The 18,402-nt window shown below is 49.9% G+C and overlaps 1 protein-coding gene across 1 annotated transcript in view; it reads right to left on the bottom strand.

Moving 5' to 3' along the window:
* Window positions 1–18,402, bottom strand: part of dnah5l (dynein, axonemal, heavy chain 5 like) — a 53,176-nt gene that overhangs the window by 19,136 nt on the left and 15,638 nt on the right. The window contains exons 24-64 of the mRNA XM_086192334.1: window positions 15,587–15,710; window positions 15,337–15,506; window positions 14,975–15,067; window positions 14,569–14,666; window positions 14,252–14,381; window positions 14,096–14,176; window positions 13,344–13,598; window positions 13,001–13,150; window positions 12,433–12,551; window positions 12,227–12,363; window positions 11,997–12,159; window positions 11,715–11,826; window positions 11,514–11,642; window positions 11,215–11,414; window positions 10,619–10,772; window positions 10,324–10,434; window positions 10,077–10,232; window positions 9,858–9,986; window positions 9,347–9,562; window positions 8,600–8,746; window positions 8,339–8,511; window positions 8,191–8,261; window positions 8,005–8,112; window positions 7,601–7,788; window positions 7,217–7,411; window positions 7,000–7,134; window positions 6,337–6,394; window positions 6,116–6,247; window positions 5,426–5,643; window positions 5,052–5,186; window positions 4,728–4,904; window positions 4,518–4,607; window positions 4,298–4,432; window positions 3,910–4,011; window positions 3,299–3,466; window positions 3,020–3,226; window positions 2,615–2,707; window positions 2,286–2,522; window positions 1,500–1,565; window positions 1,206–1,346; window positions 85–216 (exon numbers count right to left, since the gene is read on the bottom strand). Of these exons, the coding sequence (XP_086048460.1) occupies window positions 85–216; window positions 1,206–1,346; window positions 1,500–1,565; window positions 2,286–2,522; window positions 2,615–2,707; window positions 3,020–3,226; window positions 3,299–3,466; window positions 3,910–4,011; window positions 4,298–4,432; window positions 4,518–4,607; window positions 4,728–4,904; window positions 5,052–5,186; window positions 5,426–5,643; window positions 6,116–6,247; window positions 6,337–6,394; window positions 7,000–7,134; window positions 7,217–7,411; window positions 7,601–7,788; window positions 8,005–8,112; window positions 8,191–8,261; window positions 8,339–8,511; window positions 8,600–8,746; window positions 9,347–9,562; window positions 9,858–9,986; window positions 10,077–10,232; window positions 10,324–10,434; window positions 10,619–10,772; window positions 11,215–11,414; window positions 11,514–11,642; window positions 11,715–11,826; window positions 11,997–12,159; window positions 12,227–12,363; window positions 12,433–12,551; window positions 13,001–13,150; window positions 13,344–13,598; window positions 14,096–14,176; window positions 14,252–14,381; window positions 14,569–14,666; window positions 14,975–15,067; window positions 15,337–15,506; window positions 15,587–15,710 (5,835 nt within the window). The remainder of the gene's footprint in view (window positions 1–84; window positions 217–1,205; window positions 1,347–1,499; window positions 1,566–2,285; window positions 2,523–2,614; window positions 2,708–3,019; window positions 3,227–3,298; window positions 3,467–3,909; window positions 4,012–4,297; window positions 4,433–4,517; window positions 4,608–4,727; window positions 4,905–5,051; window positions 5,187–5,425; window positions 5,644–6,115; window positions 6,248–6,336; window positions 6,395–6,999; window positions 7,135–7,216; window positions 7,412–7,600; window positions 7,789–8,004; window positions 8,113–8,190; window positions 8,262–8,338; window positions 8,512–8,599; window positions 8,747–9,346; window positions 9,563–9,857; window positions 9,987–10,076; window positions 10,233–10,323; window positions 10,435–10,618; window positions 10,773–11,214; window positions 11,415–11,513; window positions 11,643–11,714; window positions 11,827–11,996; window positions 12,160–12,226; window positions 12,364–12,432; window positions 12,552–13,000; window positions 13,151–13,343; window positions 13,599–14,095; window positions 14,177–14,251; window positions 14,382–14,568; window positions 14,667–14,974; window positions 15,068–15,336; window positions 15,507–15,586; window positions 15,711–18,402) is intronic.

Raw genomic sequence — 18,402 nt, forward strand, 5'->3', positions numbered from 1 at the left:
ATCAAATCAATAATTCCAGAGTAAAATGTCACAGCTGAAAATCCCAGAATAAATACTTGTGAAGAACAAAACAACAAATGTGACCTTTGGAGCTTCCATGTCAGAATCTTCTGTTTCATCTCCTGTTGCCTCCGGAGCTTCTTGCAGGAAGTCCACAAAGCAGCTGTTCCACTGAGCATGCTCAGTCAGAGCTTTCCCATGATCCTCCACTGTGATCTGAGCAGAGACAGTGAGAGGGAATGAAAGTCCCAGTCGCTGCAACATAAATCACAGTTTCACTCACGTGACTGTCATCAAAGTGACAGCTGAGCTCTTGTGATCAGAGGTGGATCAGAATCTGGAGCAGTGATCCTCAATGGGCGGCCCCCGGGCAGCATCCGGCCTGCTGGCCCTCTATTTGTGGCCCTGAACTGTTGTTCCTTCACTGTGTGTTGTGGTTGTGTGTTGGCGGCCATCGGGAGGTCAGGGCGGGTTTTTCTTCTTCTTGGTAACTCCAAACGCCACGTTTATATTCCCCCCTGCCCTCGCGGCCGCCACACGCACAGACAGCTACCCTGATAATCCACAAGTGACCACACTTTCATTTCACTCACACACACACACATCCCCCCGACGCAATATCCTGGCCGGACTTGTCTCCATGCCAACGATACACAGACAGCCTGTTACCGGGTCACCAAGAGGTCACTGCCAACAGTGCAATTTTTTAACTTTCACTTTTGTTTTTGGAGAAGTTTTCAAAGATTTAACGAGTTTGTTAAACAGACACAGACACACAAACACACACACACAGACACACACACACACGGACACGGACACACGCACAGACACGGACACACACACACACACCGACACACACACACGGACACACACACACACAGACACGCACGGACACGGACACACACACACGGACACGGAGACACACACACACACACGGACACGGACATGGACACACACACACACACACGGACACACCGACAGACAGACACTCACACACAGACACACACAGACACAGACAGACACAGACACACACGCACACACACACACACACACACGGACACACGCGCGCACACACACACGCGCGCACACACACACAGACATGCACGGACACAGACACACACACACACGGACACGGAGACACACACACACACGCACGGACACACACACACACACACACACACACACACACACACACACACACACACCTTCTCCATGATCCAGCTGAAGTTTTGTCTGTCGCTGGTGTCGGTGAAGCGGTCAGCGATCACCCGGCTGCATTCGTGATGGAAGAGAGCAGCGAGGAGCTCGGTGCTCTGACAGCCTTCAGACGTCACAGTTAGGATCCCCTGAAACACCGGGTCAGGGGTCAGATCAGCTGGACCAGCTTAAAACACCTGTCACCTGGAGGAGGTAAGCAGCTCAGCAGCTCTGGGCACAGACCAGAGGACTGCGTTCCTCCGCACTCATTCAGGCTGAAACAAAGGAGGAGAGTTTTCTACCTGCCAGATTCTGCTGAGGTCCCTCAGGTTGAAGATGTAGTGAAACTTGGCAGGAGACGGCAGCATCTGAGGACACGTGGGACACGAGATGGTATGTGAAGGGGGACGATAACGGACGTGGGTGACCACGACGCGAATGGGTGCTGATAGCGCCATGAGTTGTTCATCACACGCATCACTATCTGCCCCCGAAATACCTCAGTACGAAAATACCTCATCACTCACAAGCTCACTTGACATAGGACTACAAAAATACCTCATCACTCACAAGCTCACTTGACATAGGACTACAAAAATACCTCATCACTCACAAGCTCACTTGACATAGGACTACAAAAATACCTCATCACTCACACGCTCACTTCACATAGGACTACAAAAATACCTCATCACTCACACGCTCACTTCACACAGGACTACAAAAATACCTCATCACTCACACGCTCACTTGACATAGGACTACAAAAATACCTCATCACTCACACGCTCACTTGACATAGGACTACAAAAATACCTCATCACTCACACGCTCACTTGACATAGGACTACAGAAATACCTCATCACTCACACGCTCACTTCACATAGGACTACAAAAATACCTCATCACTCACACGCTCACTTCACACAGGACTACAAAAATACCTCATCACTCACACGCTCACTTGACATAGGACTACAAAAATACCTCATCACTGTTCAGGCCTGTGCTGCTTTATTTGTGCTGGTGTTGGTGAAGTGGACTGATAGCAATGATGCTAAAATGTTAATGAGGATAACTCTCGCACCTTTGTCTTCACAGCCTGCCACACCCGCCTCGTGGTAGGAACGAGGGCGGTTGCAAGGTCGCAGACCGCAGCAGGGAAGCCCCTCTCTGGGCAGAAGTAGCCCTGAGCCACGGTGCCAAAGATCTTGTCAATGGAGGAGTTGGAGGGCAGAGTGCAGTTGAAGATGGAGAACTGCCTCTTTAGACGCTGAGGGATGTCGTTGCGGCCACCACCAGGGTGGATCATGGCCGCCACCAGCTGTCAAAGGTCATTAAAATGTACAAAAAAATTCCCAAAGGAAAGAGAGTGGTGGCGGAAGGAGTAGTTAGGTGGTAGTTGGAGTTTGTTACCTGTACGTCGACCACGGAGATGAACTCTCCAGGACGTTCCAGGCTGTAGAAGCCTCGCTGCTCCATCAGCTGACGTACAATCTCATTGGTTATCTGAGGAAGGGGGTGGGGACAGAAACTCAGTAACTGACTGGCTATGAGCATATGAGGGGCAGGACGGGAGGCAGTCATGATCAAGCAGTGCAGTAAACCTTAAAGACTGATGATCGGAGGAGGGGGAAGGAACCAGATTCCTCTGCCTTGATGGAGACATCTTTAGAAACTTTTCCCCCTCAAACTGATATATAATCTCATTTTCCATGCCTGGGCCTCTGAGTGCAACCAGATTATGAGGAAGCAAGTTGAATTCCCAAGGGCAAGAAATTAGTTCATAAATACATGAGTTCATTACAGCGCGGAGCTGACCTGGTCTCCCCACTCATTAATGATGGGCATGTTGATGTCATCTATGAACATGGTCATTCTGCGTCCGGCTGGCGGCCCGTAGGTGGCGCCAATCCGTTTGTCAATGTAGCTCTCAACGGTCCTCTGGAACATGCTGGGCAGCGTGGCCGAGGAGAAGTTCACCGTCTTACTGAGGTGATGCTCTGGGTTGAGTTTGCTGGTGTGACCCTGCAGGCAGCGCCAGAGAGGAGCTTTAGCGTAAGAATCAGCTGAAGCTAACATACCTGAATGCTGACTCACCTTAATCATGACGGTCTTGGCGGTTCCTTGCTCTCCAATCAGCAGCACCGCCTTCCTCTGCTTCATGATGGTCTGCATCAGGAAGTCCATCCGTACGTTGTCCACATTGGGAACCAGGATGGAAGAATAGTCGGGGACGTGGTCTTTGGGGTAGAAATACTCCGGGACCTGAATAGGAATGCAGAGGGTCCCACAACAAGACACACTAAGAGGATGGCAGTTGTTGTGGTGAGTAGATTTATGTGGCCAGAGTTCACATGTGTATTAACACCACAACTATAGCTGCTCGTCTGGTCTCACTGCTCCCAGTCAGGAAAGTAGTTCCGGCTACGTGTCTGATTCTACCACTACAACGTCTCTTCATGTTAAACTGGTATTCATCACCAAGGCTACACAACCCTCCTGATATTAATGCAGGCAGAGACGGAGCTACGCTAACACTTCCCACCCACTACCAGCCATTGTGTTAAGCTAACTAGCCAGGGTCTCAGCTCCCTGGACGAGGGGCTCTGTCCTTTGGTCTGACTCTGGGGACGATGGACAATCAGAGACTTTCACTAGAAGTGGGCGTGTCCCTGCCAGCTCAGCACTGTTCAGTGTGAGGGAGAGACCTTGTTGCCCCAGTGCTCCCACTGTCCCTCCTCACTGATGGTGAACTCAAAGATGGTCTGGTCATCCTGAATGTGCGGCAGGTCCAGAGACGCGCAGTGACCCTTCAGACAGGAAAACACACATGAGCGACATTCATCAAAAGACAGATCTCACAGGGACAAATCCAGACGGTGACATAGATGAGACAGCCTAGATGGAGGTGAGGTGAATCTGGGGTTCTTAGGGGGTCATGAACAAAAACCCCATTTCACCAACTTTTTTTTCCTCTTTCAATAGAAATACTGAGCGTTGAGGTGCTGGTCAAGTAGTGGATGAAGCAAGAACATCTACAACCAGAAGCTCTGTTGTTACATCCAAGTTCACAAGAGACCAGTTTGTCTAACGAACCCTCAGGAAGGCCTCCATCTTGGCCCTGTCGTCCAGCTCCAGCAGTGCTCCAAGAGACCACATGACTGCAAATACGAAAAGCCGGCCCAAATCACCATGGAAACCCTGTTTCTCCTCTGCTGCCGGGAGCAGACCCTGAACATAGGAAACAAAATGACGTGAAGAGGATACAGCTTCACGCGCCACAGTCAAAGACATCTGCCTGCCGTTTGCGTCTGACCTGCAGCAGGTCGATGGTCTGTCTGATGTACATGCACTCCAGCACCTGCATCTTAGGACACACAGCCGTGGACACGAAGTCTAGCAGCTCCTGCAGAACCAACACACAAAGCCTTTCATTTCTCCCCGCTTCAGCGTCTCTGAACGCTCCAGCAAGTTATCAAACATTTACCCGCATTTGATTTAAAATGTTCTCCGGTGCCTTCCTCACCTGGTAGCAGGCATGGAAGCAGAGTTCCAGGGTGTCGGCCTGTTGCTCCGGTAGAGTTTGTAACCAGGCCTGCAGGGTGGGGCTCCAGCCCAGCACCGAGGAACTCATGAACACCATCCCATTACGAGACACTGTGGCCGGGGAGGCGTTGTCAATGTTATGGGGCTCAAAAACGATCTGGACGCAAACATAATGAGTTTCAGCAAGAAGGAAGCTGCCTTCTAACTTCCTGTCTTTACAGGCCTTGGCCACTGAGACCCATCAGGCTGGTCACCAACGTCCCGGCTACCATCTCTGTCCTGACGAAGGCCATCTTTGACTCACCTTGCAGCAGGGAGCCATGGGGATTCGGTCACCATTCGCCAGTGTCAGAGTTTTGTTGTCATCCAGAACTGAGTTGAGGTTCTCAATCCAGATGGCGTCCACCGGCCCGTCCAGCACGATCCAGATGTGTTCACCCTGAAACACAGACGCACAGATGCTCGTGCTGCACAAACTCTCCATATTTTCACCATCAATTCATCTCTCGAGTAATCACTTCATTCATTGGTCAGTGAAACACCAGAAAATGGTGAAAATCTGAATCTGGACTTTAGAATAAAAACACTAAAGCTAAATAATGAATTATAAAACAAACGGCAACTGGACCATTATTTATCAATAATCAACAATCCTGTCATGCTGACATGGCCGTCCACCTTCTTGGCCCTCAGGGTTTTCCTCCAGAGCGTTGAGAAGACGCCGTCAGTCCAGTCGTTGGTGGTGACATCCAGCGTGCCGAACATCTGCGAGGCTGTGATGGCTTTGGGGTTCATTCTCATCTCACGGTGAAGGGAACCGCACTCAGACATGGCCTTCATCAGCGTGTGGATGCAGGCCGTCTTCCCGGCGCCGCTGGGACCCAACGCCATCATGCCTACACACAAGTGTGAAGTGTGTGTATAAGTGTGTGTGTGTGTGTGCGCGCAGAGATCTGCCCTGATCTCTACCAGTTTTCTTCCATCATTCGTTGCTGTCACTCAGAACCCGTCCCACCCTCCCGGCTCTCCAGGTCCCTCACACCTGTAGCCTGTTTTGATGCTGTCACGCCCACCTTTCCCTGCAGCTTCCACACCTGAGGCTTTTGTAATTCATTAATTTAGCAAATAAATTAACCGAATTCCTGAACAACAAAACGAGTGGTGCTGGATCAGGTTTGTGGTGTTTAAATGCTCCTGAAACCTGAACATCTCTTGATTGAAGCAACGTCTCTTCAGACTGGGGTCAGTTGCAGTTTGGCAAATGACTGAATTCAATGGTTGGCCAATTCTGACACATAGGACTTTAATCCTTCAGCTTTGATTTTCGCTGTGGTTCCACCTTCAGGACTAAGTGGCAGGGATCGGTACCGTGTCGGACTCGCTGTGTCTCATAAAGCTGAACCAGCTTGAGAGTCCAGGGAGGATGAGGGATCAGCCCAGCCTGCTGAGCCTGACTGACGACGGAGGCCTCCAGGTCTGGATAGCCAACCTTGTCCAGAACTAGGAGAAGGACAAAGACCAAAGCAGGCGATCAACCATGAGATGCCATTTCTGCATAACGCTCACAACAGAGGGGAGATGGGGCTCACCGATGCCAGGAAACAGATCGTTGATGAGACTCATGAAGAGAGGCTCGTCCTCGTCCACCTGCCGGGACACATCACGCAGCGAATATCAGACCAAAATAACATCAGTGTCTAAACAAGAACGAGTAAAACCGACCGGCATTGAGCCAAAAGACATTTACTGAAGTGGTTTGTGAGGAGGTTTAAATCTGTCACATGTAAAGTTGGGGACACAGCAGGTCAGCAGCACTGAGAGCCACTGCTAGCTACCACACTACTGCCAGCTGTGTGTCTGTCCTCACAGCTGACGAATGCCATGAGGACATTTCTCAAATTCGCCACGAACATCCACCGGGACTCAAGAATGAACTGAGAAGATTTTGGTGGTCAGAGGTCAAAGCCCCTGTGACAAGGATGCAACGGGGCGTCGGACTGCTGCTCTGGTTAGACGTTACCTCAGAGCTCAGTGGGCCTGCACGCCAGACTGGAAGCATCGTCAGCTTTCGTCCCGTGCGTGAAGGCTCAGTGAACGGCGCTGTGTGTCAAGCCGGAAACAGGCAAAACTCTGTGTGTCCACTCTGTTTGCCTGCTGATTGAGCGGCAGACAAACAGAGTGATGAGTACAGTAATTTGACCTGGACGTGGAGACTGAGGGAACCTGCGAGTGGGTGACAATTAGAGACGCACCAGTTTGGAAAGGTTCATATCTCTCAGGACCCTCATCACCACCATCTTCTCTGGTTCTGACGGGCTGGATCTCTTCACGGCACCCAGCGTCCGCAGAACTGACAAAATATTCCTCAGACCAAAATCATAGTGGACCTGTTGAAGAACAGTGACTGGTGGGACGGGGCGAGATCGGATCATCATCGATCAGCAGAACCGTCCTTGTCAATGTGCTGACCTGTTTGGAGAGCTGCTCCTCACACAGTTTGTAGAGGGTGTAGAACTTCCTGCTAAGGACCTGGTTGTCACGGAAACCAGCGCTGGCCAGTTTGACCCTCATGATAATGGCTCGATCTGGAACCATCATGGCTACCGTACGGAACTGGATCTTCAGGTTTTCTGGCAGCTCCTGCCGACCGGCATAGCCGGGGTTCTGGAGATTCCAGAGGTTACTGCTGAGGTCTGGAATGTAGTGGTGGTGGAGAGTGTGTGTGTGTGTGTGTGTGTGTGTGTGTGGGGGGGGGGGTGTTCAGAGGTATGCATGCCTCCAACACTGATATGGATTCAATCTAGTAAAGTGGTATTTGTTCATGGTTGTGTAGTTGGTCATTAGGTCGGTTACCATGGTGAGGAAGATGCCAAAGTCAGGGTCCATGTCGACCACGTCCCCATCAGTGAAGACAAACTGCTTCTTCTTGTTCTTCTTACATTGCAGCACGATGTAGATTTGCTGGGCGGCGACAGACAGCACCGGCAGCTCGATGCGGTTGAACTCATCAAAGCAGCCCCAGGCTCCGGCCTGGGCCAGACCTGCAGGAGGAACCACACACTCATCTGACGAGCCTTTGGCTTTAATTGGCGAATGCTTCAGCCACATTTGGGCACTTTCCCATCACTGGCAACCAGAAGAAGCCCACACAGACACAGGGAGAACACGCAAACATGATACAGCAAGGAACTGGGACAGCTGGGACCAGTTGTCCCAGTTCCTTGCTGTATCATGTTTGCGTGTTCTCACGCTCTCACCTTTGTAGATGCGGCCCAGTCCTCTGTAGTCCATCTGGTCGGAACAGTTGAACACAACCACATATTTCCCAAGACAGCGACCCATGTCTTTAGTGGTTTCTGTTTTACCTGGAAACCACACACACACACACACTGTTAAAGCATTAATTGAGAACTTGTAGCTCAGTAGCTGTGAGAGACCGTTACCTGTTCCTGCCGGACCTGCCGGAGCCCCGCCCATACTCATGCCCAGGGCCTGGGACAGAGTGATGTAACACCTGGACAGGAGTTTGCACAGACTAAATGAAGGCGTAGTGATTCTGACAGTGTGGTGGATGTTGGAGTGTGTGTGTACCGGTCTGTCAGCGGTGTGATGACCAGCCGCTCGGTGCAGCCCAGATATTCGTTACAGTAGCCAAACTCCACGTCTGTGATTTGGATGACGCATCTGTCAGCCTCCTCCAGGAAGTAAAACCTCGACTGTTTTTGCCATTCAAAGTCAGACACTGCTCGAACATTCAGACGCACCTAACGGCGGTGACATTCATAACAATAATACCACAATGACACAAACAAAGTTAAAAATGTGTGTTTGTGCGTCCAAGTTCGCTCGCACCAGCTCGTCAAAGATGTCTCTCTGGTGGACGTGGATGGTGATGAGCGTCTCATACTGGGTCCTCTCGTTCCTGCTCAGCTCCCTGGTCGTCATGTCGATCAGCTCATTGAGGAGGTCCAAGAACTTCTGATTGGTCGTCTGCATGATCTAGCAGCCAATCAGAAAGAGGAGTGAGGAGGGACCATCTGTATGATTACAAGTATCTCCCTCTGTTAGTGTTCTGCTGTGCTTTGTTCTAAGTTCCCTGCAAGATGTGCTTTTGTTTTGATTCTGCGTCATGTGTTCTTTGTTTTGACAGGCCCACATGTGCTGCTGTGATGTGGCTGTGCCCCGCCCAGTCCTTTGTTCAGTTTCCCGCCATTTTTGAAAGCACACCTGTTTTGCTTTAATAATCATTTCTTGTGGGTATTTATTATTATCATTTAAGCCCAGGGCTCTGTTTAGTCCTTGCCAGACCGTGCCAGTATTTTCCCTGACCGATTCAGCATTGTTAGTTTTTGAGACTGTTACGATATCTCCGTGTTCTGACTTCTGCCTGTTTTTGGACCTGCCCTCTGGAAATTGCCTTAGATACCTTTGCCCTGACTGTCTGTGACGCCTGAATCTTGCCTGTCCCTGTTTTTGACTTTGCCTGCCGTTCTTGTACCTTTTTGGCTGTTCATTAAACTTCTTGGATTGTGAACTGTAGCCTGCAAGTGGGTCCTTTCCTACACTCCATAACACCCTCAGTTCAACATGGACACACACCTTCTTGTCAGACTTGCTGAGGACCAGCGCTTCCTCTGCGTCTCTTGTCCAAATCATCTGGATCCCCAGTAAGCCCACTTGAGCTGGGAATGTAGACTGGAACTCCAGCAACTTCAGACCCAGGTCGCTGATGGCCAGGTGGGCCTGACGAATGATGGCGTGGAGGGTGTGCCTCACACCAGCCAGCAGCTGACCCAGCCACACCTCCACGTTCCCCTGGGAGACAAACCCAACAAGTGAAAGAGTCTCTTTTTCCTTCATCGTTATTAATAGATTGAACAACAGACTGAAAAAATGTTTCAGTTACGCATTTCAGAACATTTTGTTTTGCACCAGAAGAACTAGACCAAGGGTTGATTCACCAAACTGCATTTATGCATCCTGACGAAAACATGAAGCACAAAACAAAGGCAGATACAGTACAGAGGCACACCACTAGGGGGCTGACTAGACAGGACGTCTTCTGCAGTTTGACCAATGAAAGATGGGGAACCGTGTTTGTCTCACAAACCTGTGCCAGGACAGACTGACTCAGCTCAACTGTTTCCTCTTCTTGAGACTGAAAACTGACGATTTGGTCGTAGACTTTCTCACTGAAAACGACTCTGTTCAGGTTGTCAAACAGGCTGAGCAGATGAGCCTGAAAGACAGAGACGCCATACGAATGCCAGCAGATACAAAGTCAAACAAACAAGTAGTAGTGTTGGTGTATGGGAGCCACCTGTGGTACCTGGATAGTGTGAGAGTCAGAGGCCTGGCCCAGAATCTCCAGCAGGGCGGGATCGGACACAAAGAAGAAGCGAGGGAACACCAACCGTTTCTTCTCCAAGTACCCAGACAAGGACTTCTGACAGAGCTCCAGCTGCTCCAGCAGGTGAGGCAGCAGCTGTGGGACGAAGACCAGAGGAAGCACCGATACATTAAAACAACCTGTACACGAAGACTTGAGTTGCCATTCGGGGGCATGCGGGCAGCACCTGGCTGAGCATCTCGTCTCCAACACAACACTGAACCATGGTGGGAACCTCGTGCGCTCGCTGCATGATCCTCTGCCAAGACTTGTCAATGTTCTGGAAACGTTTGGCTTCCTGGACGAGTCAGAAACAAACTATTTGTATTCTTAAAGCCATAAAATGACCAAAGTACATTTAGTGCACATTGTCACAGTGAATGGCCAGACGTTCCATCAGTGACTGAAGAAGCATTTCGCCCTTTCAGAAAGCCTGGCTGTCGCAGTCATCTAGTTGAGTGACAGAGTAGAGCAGTGACAACCTGAGGCAGCTGCTTGGCGATGTCCCCGCCCACAAACACCGCCTCCAGGTAGATCCAGAGGTTCTGAACGGACAACCACTTCTCAATGATCTCAGACGTATTGGAGAGTTTCTGGACCCACAGCTGGATGGAGGGCTTGAACGGAGCGTTGTACCTGCAGGAGGACGAACCCCATTCATTCAGTCACCAACACAAACTCACACTGGTTCCCACTTTCAGACTTTTCACTTTGAACCAAAACAAAACCTCAGATGTGAAATCTCCATTGACCTCTGAAACCACGGCTGTGGGGCTTATGATGCAGCATCACTCCAGATTTGGTTGGTTCCATGTAAACAAGCAGGTCATTGTAGATATGGGGCCATTTTTAATCACATTATCGTGAGATTTATAAGGAAAAGGGGTTATAAAATTATGTGCAAGAAGCACATGGACCATGAATCGATGTTTCCTCAAGAGGCTGTTGGGGGGGGGGGGGTCTCAGCAGACAGGAAGTATAAGTTTGACCTGTTTTGAACACCCTCTCTTTCTCTCTTCCCGAAGCCCCGTTTGTACTTCTCACCATCCTCCACCTTGGCTCCTGCTGTCCTGCCTACCTGCTGCTGAGCAGAGACGTCAGCACCATCAGACTGTCCTCCATCATCGAGATTTTCTCTGCGGTGTCGGCTCCTCTTAGCAGCAGTTCTCCTCGGGCCCTGAAGGTGGCGAAGCTGAGTGTCTGGCCGCTCCACTCAGCCATCACATCCTTCAGCTTAGCCTCAATGTCACACTCCTTCATAGCGCTGATGCAAACATCCTGATGCATGGAAAAATCAGTATGGTGGAAGAAAAAGTTGAACGAACCCTGTGTTCCTCTCAGGTGAGTCACTCACGGCTGATCTGGGTCTGACAGTACCTCGATGTCCTCTTTGTATTTCAGCAGCGGAGCTTCCATGATGTTTCTGAGGCAGAAACTCTCCGAGTCTACCTGGAAGCTGTGACCCGTCACCTCACTGAGACGAGTCCAGTGTCTGGGCAGCATCGCCTGCAGGACACCGTGTTAAAAGTTCCTATCTGCTATGACGTCACGGCATTGGCGATCAAAGAGTCGTCCCACCTTGTTGGCCATCATGTAGAGCAGAGGGCAGGACTCCGTGAAGTCATCAATGGTTTTCTTCAGATCTTTAAAGGCCTGCCAGTCCTTCAGCGCCTTTGGAAGCCTCTGGATCCTGAAAATGAAGCAGTATAACAACTGGAATCCATGCACGATATCCTTTCTTCCCTTCTTTTTATTCCTCACCTCAGTGGTGACATTAGTTTGCGCTGCCCTAATTCAATCCAATTTCAGTAAAAATGAAACAAAAGGGTTTTAAGAACAAACTGTTCCCTTCTCTTCTACCTGTTCTGGGAGTCTTGTAGCTCAGTGTTGATCTTCTCAATGTTGAGGTCGGCCCACAGGAGGTCGTAGTACCCTGCCACACTGTCGATGACGGAGCTGTACAGACTGTAGAGTTTGGACAGCAGAGAAAGCTCCCTCTTGATCCTCTGCAGCTCTGGATACTCTGCAGATCAGAGGAGAGACGTCAGGGGGGGCAGTTACAGCGATGACCATCAGGCTTCATCAGATACCATTCACAGGCAGTCCGAACAGCTCCTCCCCTCCAGAGCAGGTGCTGTAATTCCTCCACAGCTGGTCAAACTCAGCCTGGAAGGTGTGCAGTCGCTCAGCAGCCTCAGCAGGAGCCACGCCCTCCACCCCCGGACCCCTGCAACACACTCATTATACTACTGCTGCACCAGGCCTCGCCAACACAGAGTCTGGGAAGTGTTCGCACCGATGGTTGTACTTGACACAGAAGCTCTGAACGTTGCTCTGGAGGTTCTGCACCACAGAGAGCAGGCCTGCCTTCATGCTGGGCTGGATCTCCACCAGAGTGTTCTGCTTCTGCACCACCTGACAGGAGAATTCCCAAGTATTCTAAGCAAAAGGATGACTCAACAAAAACACAATATTTCTACTGCTAGCAGTCTCTCGATCAATAATTCAAAGGGAATTTCCAGCTTGCAAGACGACTTGGGTCTGAGTAACGTGCCATTTTTCGACTCAGAAGGTGCTGGCTGGCCACTTTTCAACAACAAAAATAAGTTAAACCACAGATGGACAGTTTTTGAAGGTGCAGGAGCCAATGACAGAACAATATCCTCTAAAATAGAGGCAAAATGTACCCCACAACTGTGCAGAACTTGAGGAAATGACCAAATAAGGGCACCTCATTCACTGAAATCAAGTCAGAAAGTCGTGACTGTAAAAATGGAAAACAGCCGGTTCTCACAATGTCACATCTTCTCAAGACTGACCTCAATCGGCTAATTAGCTTGGCCGTGTATCCATCAGCACCTCACCAGGATGTTGAGGTTCTTCCAGGCGTACATCAGCCCGTCCACTTGTTCCGCGTTCCCATCCTTGAACAGCAGCTCGTGTTTGTTGAGAAGAGCGAAGGACTCCTCCACCGGAGCGATGGTAGCGTCGATATGAACCTCCACCTCCCGAACCTCCAATTGTGCCACGAGGAGATGGGGGGGGGGGGGGGCATGTTGATGAATGGATTATAATCGGAGGTAATGACATCACATCACATGATGAGATTGTTGAGGATGCAGCTACTAACTGAATGAAAGGATGAACAAATATACTGAGCTGTGAAAAAATAAACTCATGAATGAACGAATGACTGTGCGGACTGACCTCTCTGAGTGCCGCCATAGCTCCCCTGACGTCGTCCAGATCTGTGATTGGACGCTGCAGGCGCTTTGTCAGCCTGTCCACCAATGAGATGATTTCGTTCATGCTGGTGGAGGCGCGATGGTTGAGAGCAGCGCCAAAGGCTCGCTTCCACAGTTGAGCCTCTTGAGTGAGCGCCAGCTTCAGCTCCTCGGTGTCAAAGAGGACGGAACCCACCGCGCAGGATGCAGGGAGCTCTGAAATCTGCGCTTCCAACTTCTTTGAGGACAGAAAGGCATCATGGGTAAAGAGAACAAACAATCCCACTACACATGTCCAGCTACACACACGCGAAATAGCATAACATGCTAGTAGACCTAGCATACCGTATATGACATATATAGCATGATAGCTAGCAGGATGTTTGGCCATTTAACGTTTTTCCTGTTTTTTGGAATAAAAATCAATAGTTTTAACAAAATAGAAATAAATGACCAACTGATTGAACAAACCAGACGATTAGAAAAAGAAAAGTAGGATATTTACAAAATGCTTCAATAACTAGACCTACAAAAACCCATATAATTAGTTAGCAACAATTCGTTTTAAGGGGTCGGACAAATGATGTTGGATCAGATTTCTTGTGCTGACATGGTTATGAAAGGCCAAAATGTTTCTTGATAGAAGGGATCCTGCTCAACTGCACGTCCACAGCGCCCCCTAGCCGCCACTCCAGCTTTGACTCTGATGACAAAGTTCAGTAGCGACGGACTCACAGAGTAGAAGCAGATCTGAGAGCTGAACTCTGTCAGCGAGGGGTTGGACTGCAGGAAGGCCTGGACCTGCTCCTCTGGGTCCTAAACACACCACGCTGTCAGTCGTCATCAACAACAACAACAACAACAACAACAAGTTGAAATCAACACACTGACCAGGGTCCACAGGGTGGAGAAGCCAGCAAATTGGTTTAGCGATTCCGAAGCCTTAGACTTCAGCGACGACACGATGGAGCTGAGCTGACTCACCAAACTGACACCACCACCACCACAATAAATGTTGAATGGAGGGAGGAAAAACAATCACCAGCATGTAGCAAAATCACAGTGTCTCCAATCATCTGACCAATGATATAAAAATACTGATTTAGAAAATATCATTGAAACTGGCATCCATTTAAAAAAAATGAGAAATATATTTGATGGTTTATCATTTATCAAGTGTCTCCTGGGAAACGTCTCGCTGGACTGACTTGGTGATGTCCTTGTGCTCGGCTAGCTGGCGGTCCAGCGCTCTCAGTATCGGCGGCTTCACCGGGGCGTCGTCTCCTGCAGCAGCCGCCAACTCTACCTGGAGACAGAGACATGCAGCGATACGACAGGCTGCTCTCACAAGATGAATGAACGAAAAACAGCCAATAAAAACGCCATTCCATGCTTTCGTCCAGGCCGTGCTGCTCTCCAGTGACGAAGACGAGGAGCAAAAATGCATGTTTTGAATTCACTGAGTTTTTAACACCTGAGTCTGAAGAAACCAACATTCTCTCATCAAATGTCTGAGCACAGCAAGAACGAGGAAACACCCTCATTCTTCCCTCTTGTAAGAGTGAAACCTCTGCTGCCGTCCAGGCAGACACGGCGAGAGGGCGACCGGGGTACCTGCTGCTGCTTGAACTGCAGATGAGCGAACGTCCACAGAGGAAAGTCTTTCGTCACCAGCAGGACGGCGCTCACGAGCTCATTCAGCGCAACCTAAAACACAAACATGGGGTTTCACATCTCACAGACATGAAGAACTGAGGGACGATCCGTCCAAGGGGTCAAAGGACGAGGGCCAAGACAAGCATGTGGAAGGAGTCCGAGGCCCTGATCCTGGCCAGACCTTTTTCACACGGGCCACTTGGCCATTCCTGGCAGTCCAAAGACGCACCGTCCCGGTAAGACTGAACAACCACAGATTTGACCAAAGGATACCTGTTGTATTTGTCTCTGTATAAAAGGTGAGACATGATGAGGTTTACCTGAATGTCATCCAGGCCCGGTCTGAGGACAACGTGAGGGATGGCGAGCTGAATGGAGGCTCTGAATAGAGGGGGAGGAGCTAAATGGCACCTGGGGGCCGAGGAGGAGGAGGGCTGGTATCTGGGGACATGAAGTCTCCTCCGCAGGGCATCCAGGGAGGACTTTGTGGCTGATGGGGGGACGAACCAATCAGAATGCTGAAATGATGATGGCTGTTGATGCTGGGAGGACGGGATGAGGTTGGCTGACCTTTGACCAGAGCTTCCGTGTTGCGATGGCACAGCTGACCGATGAAGTTGTAAAAGCAACAAGGAAGACAAGACAGACAACGAGTCTTCTGTCTGGAGTCAGGATGGAGACACTGGAAGGGTCCCTGAGGACGGGACGAGAGGACACAAGGCTGTGAGTGCTAGTGTGTAGGTGTGAGTGAGAGTGTGTAGGTGTGTATGACTGTGTGTGAGTGTGTGTGAGTGTGAAGGTGTGAGTGTAAGTGTGTTGGTGTGAGTGTGTAGGTGTGAGTGAGTGTGTGTAGGTGTGAGTGTGTAGGTGTGAGTGTGTGAGTGTGTAGGTGTGAGTGTGTGAGTGTGTAGGTGTGCGTGTAAGTGTGTTGGTGTGAGTGTGTAGGTGTGAGTGAGTGTGTGTAGGTGTGAGTGTGTAGGTGTGAGTGTGTGAGTGTGTAGGTGTGAGTGTGTGCGTGTAGGTGTGAGTGTGTCGGTGTGAGTGTCTAGGTTTGTGTGTGAGTGTGTAGGTGTGAGTGTGTAGGTGTGAGTGTGAGTGTGTAGGTGTGAGTGTGTCGGTGTGAGTGTGTAGGTTTGTGTGTGAGTGTGTAGGTGTGAGTGTGTAGGTGTGAGTGTGAGTGTGTAGGTGTGAGTGTTTAGGTGTGAGTGTGTAGGTTTGTGTGTGAGTGTGTAGGTGTGAGTGTGTAGGTTTGTGTGTGAGTGTGTAGGTGTGAGTGTGTAGGTGTGAGTGTGTAGGTATGAGTGAGTGTGTAGGTGTAGGTGTGTGTGTGAGTGTGTAGGTGTGAGTGTGTAGGTGTGAGTGAGTGTGTGTGTGTGTGTTTGTGTGAGTGTGTAGGTGTGTGTCAGTGTGTAGGTGTGTGTCAGTGTGTAGGTGTGAGTGTGTAAGTGTGTGTGAGTGAGAGTGTGTAGGTATGTATGAATGTGTGTGAGTGTGTAGGTGTGTGGGTGTGAGTGTGTAGGTGTGAGTGTATAGGTGTGAGTGTGTAGGTGCGTGTGAGTGTATAGGTGTGAGTGTGTAGGTGCGTGTGAGTGTGTAGGTGTGAGTGTGTAGGTATGTAGGTGTGAGTGTGTAGGTGCGTGTGAGTGTGAGTGTGTAGGTGTGAGTGAGTGTGTGTGAGTGTGTAAGTGTGAGTGAGTGTGTGAGTGTGTAGGTGTGTATGAGTGTGTGTGAGTGTGTAAGTGTGAGTGAGTGTGTGTGAGTGTGTAGGTGTGTGTGAGTGTGTAGGTGTGAGTGTGTAGGTGTGTGTGAGTGTGTGTGAAGGTGTGAGTGTAAGTGTGTAGGTGTGAGTGTGTAGGTGCGAGTGAGTGTGAGTGTGAGTGTGTAGGTGTGAGTGAGTGTGTGTGTGTGTTTGTGTAAGTGTGTAGGTGTGTGTCAGTGTAGGTGTGTGTCAGTGTGTAGGTGTGAGTGTGTAAGTGTGTGTGAGTGAGAGTGTGTAGGTATGTATGAATGTGTGTGAGTGTGTAGGTGTGTGGGTGTGAGTGTGTAGGTGTGAGTGTATAGGTGTGAGTGTGTAAGTGCGTGTGAGTGTATAGGTGTGAGTCTGTAGGTGCGTGTGAGTGTGTAGGTGTGAGTGTGTAGGTGTGTAGGTGTGAGTGTGTAGGTGCGTGTGAGTGTGAGTGTGTAGGTGTGAGTGAGTGTGTGTGAGTGTGTAAGTGTGAGTGAGTGTGTGAGTGTGTGTGAGTGTGTAAGTGTGAGTGAGTGTGTGTGAGTGTGTAGGTGTGTATGAGTGTGTGTGAGTGTGTAGGTGTGAGTGTGTAGGTGTGTGTGAGTGTGTAGGTGTGAGTGTGTGTGTGTGAGTGTGTAGGTGTGAGTGTGTAGGTGTGTGTGAGTGTGTAGGTGTTAGTGTGAGTTTGTGTGAGTGAGTGTGTGTAGGTGTGAGTGTGTGTGAGTGTGTAGGTGTGTGTAGGTGTGAGTGTGTAGGTATGAGTGAGTGTGTAGGTGTGTGTGAGTGTGTATAGGTGTGTGTGAGTGTGTGAGTGTGTAGGTGTGAGTGTGAGTGTGTAGGTGTGAGTGTGAGTGTGTGTGAGTGAGTGTGAGTGTGAGTGTGTGTGAGTGAGTGAGTGTGAGTGTGTGAGTGTGTAGGTGTGAGTGTGAGTGTGTAGGTGTGTGAGTGTGAGTGTGTGTGAGTGAGTGTGAGTGTGTGAGTGTGTAGGTGTGAGTGTGAGTGTGTAGGTGTGAGTGTGAGTGTGTGTGAGTGAGTGAGTGTGAGTGTGTGAGTGAGTGTGAGTGAGTGTGAGTGTGTGAGTGTGTAAGTGTGAGTGTGTGTGAGTGAGTGTGAGTGTGTGAGTGTGTAGGTGTGAGTGTGAGTGTGTGTGAGTGAGTGAGTGTGAGTGTGTGAGTGTGAGTGTGTGTGAGTGAGTGAGTGTGAGTGTGTAAGTGTGAGTGTGTGTGAGTGAGTGTGAGTGTGTGAGTGTGTAGGTGTGAGTGTGAGTGTGTGTGAGTGAGTGAGTGTGAGTGTGTGAGTGTGTAGGTGTGAGTGTGAGTGTGTGTGAGTGAGTGAGTGTGAGTGTGAGTGTGTGTGTGAGTGTGTAGGTGTGAGTGTGAGTGTGTGTGAGTGTGTGTGAGTGAGTGAGTGTGAGTGTGTGTGTGAGTGTGTAGGTGTGAGTGTGAGTGTGTGTGTGTGTGTGAGTGGGTGTGAGTGTGTGTGTGTGTGAGTGAGTGTGAGTGTGTGTGTGTGTGTGAGTGAGTGTGTGTGTGTGAGTGAGTGTGTGTGTGAGCGTGTAGGTGTGAGTGTGAGTGTGTGTGTGAGTGTGAGTGTGTGTGAGTGTGTAAGTGTGAGTGAGTGTGTGTGAGTGAGTGAGTGTGAGTGTGTGAGTGTGTAGGTG

This window comes from Aulostomus chinensis, chromosome 21 (genome assembly GCF_037954235.1).
Source record: "Aulostomus chinensis isolate RoL2024-O1b breed Wild chromosome 21, RoL_Achi_v1.0, whole genome shotgun sequence".
Classification (NCBI taxonomy): Eukaryota; Metazoa; Chordata; class Actinopteri; order Syngnathiformes; family Aulostomidae; genus Aulostomus; species Aulostomus chinensis.